This window comes from Echinops telfairi, unplaced genomic scaffold, assembly GCF_000313985.2.
Source record: "Echinops telfairi isolate 266 unplaced genomic scaffold, ASM31398v2 ScPeMD7_9;HRSCAF=40, whole genome shotgun sequence".
In the NCBI taxonomy this organism is placed as follows: Eukaryota; Metazoa; Chordata; class Mammalia; order Afrosoricida; family Tenrecidae; genus Echinops; species Echinops telfairi.
This window is the reverse complement of record NW_022103906.1, coordinates 29853407-29855343: the sequence shown is the minus strand read 5'-3', so window position 1 is coordinate 29855343 and position 1937 is coordinate 29853407. Positions and strand designations below refer to the sequence as shown.

Genomic DNA, 1937 nt, shown 5'->3' with positions numbered 1-1937 from the left:
GAGTCGCGTCTGCCTCACAGCAAGTCTGTAGCACAGGGTAGAATCGTCCTTTGGGGGTTGTGAGACTTTTAAGTCTTGACAGGAGCAGACAGCCTCATCTTGGCCTCAAGTGACCGGTGGGTTCAAACGACTGACCTGGAGGTCAGGAGTGCAATGTGGAACTCACGGCACCACCAGGGTTCCCTGCTCTCCCCACAAAACCCCCTAATTCCTTCAGCAACCGAATTCCAGGACGTCTCTCCGCTATTTTGTAACTCACCTTACTTTCTCTACGTTATTATTATTTCTTGTTATTTCCCGAGCACCTTGTTGTCCATAAGGTATTTCTCTCAATACATGAGGGTCATACCAAGAACTCCTCCTTTGCTTGTATTGCGCATGGCACATTGCCTTGTATGCGGCAAGTGTTATGACTATGTTGAAAAGGAAGCATGTCAGATGACTCATGACCTGTGAACACGACTGACACCGAGAAACCCAAGCGACGGGATCCTGTGCGTGTAACAAAACCAGCCCACTCTGGAAAACAATGTGAAAAATATATTTATTTTTGAAAATGTATCAGTTCGCTATAGTATAGTACAAGGCATGGCAACTGAAAATAAAGACAACATGGACTGATAGTTATAAATATCTAAGGTTTCATTTATCAACTATTAAAATGATATGATTCTCCTGATCTGCTGTAAAATGTATAAAGAGGAAAAGATTTATACTGTACACCAAAGTAAGGGCTGCCTGACAAGAGTTGTAAAGAAGAGGGGAGCAGTACCTGTCTCAAAGGATGGTTTCTTTGTGGTTTCTGGGAGAACTCCCTGTGGTTTCTGGGAGAAACGTACCCCGAGCTGACCGGCCAGCCCACCCATCCTTTGTTTGGGGGCCCTGTTGACTTTCTTTTGACTCTCCTACACATTCTATTTCTAATGCGACCCTTTCTTGAAGGATCTAGTTATGCTCCATTACCAAGGCGTGCTTTTATCTTGCTGCCCCAGTTTCCAAGCTGCTCATATTGACACATTCAAGAGGTTGGGCTTTTGTTCGCCTTTTATGTAAGTGGTATTCCTGGACATTCCGTCTTCCTGTCTGGTCGAATCCATTCTGAAATCAGGCTTTCACGTCCGGAAACTTCCCGAAGGGGAAGCATCTGTAAAATATGCACACGCTTCCCTCTCGTGCCTGTCCTTTTCCCAGTTCTGTGGGGAGGTTTAAGGAGAGGCCGGTAGAAAGACTCGCTCCATCTTTGCAGAAGAAGGGAAGATCAGAGCGGATTTCAGACAGCTGGGTTTCCTTGGTCAAAGTCACATGTTGTCTCGAATCCAGTCCAAGTAATTAGTAACCTTGGTATATACACCTGGAACGTCTTTCTGCCCGCAGCCAATGCCCCAGCTGATGATGCCAACCAAAGTCATGCGCTTGTCCTTGACACACACCAAAGGGCCTCCGGAGTCACCCTGCAAAAGAAGACAGGCTCAGGGGGATGCTGGGCAGCTGGAGGAAGCGAGGACCACTATTCACTGTGCTAGGACCGAGCTCTTCGAAATACTTAGTTCAGAGACGGACACTTGGACATTAGTTATCTTTACCCTTTAGAGCAGTCATTCTTGGCCTTCCTTATGCCGCGACCCTTTCATACAGTTCCTCATGTGGCGGTGATCCCCAAACCATAACACTGTTTGTTGCTACTTCATCACTGTCATTTTGCTACTGTTATGAATTGGGCGAACCCTGTGAAAGGGTGGCTCAACCCACAACGGGTCGCGACCCACAGGTTGAGCACCGCCGCTTTAGAGACTTCAGTTGTATCAACAGGTGAAAAGTGACAGAGAACTGATGGGACCCCTCGGATGTGGCAGGCCTCCCCGGTCTCGGGTTTGAGCTCCACCACCTGCCTGGTAGCCCTGTGGCCTTTTGGCTAACGGTGTTTGGTTATGAGTGCT

At 47.7% G+C, this 1937-nt stretch overlaps 1 protein-coding gene across 1 annotated transcript in view; it reads right to left on the bottom strand.

The window, feature by feature from the left end:
- Positions 1-527: 527 nt before the first annotated feature.
- The window catches only part of PLAT (plasminogen activator, tissue type), a 30990-nt gene continuing 29580 nt past the window's right edge, over positions 528-1937 (bottom strand). The window contains exon 12 of the mRNA XM_045286855.1: positions 528-1451. Within this exon, the coding sequence (XP_045142790.1) occupies positions 1299-1451 (153 nt within the window). The 3' untranslated portion in view covers positions 528-1298. The remainder of the gene's footprint in view (positions 1452-1937) is intronic.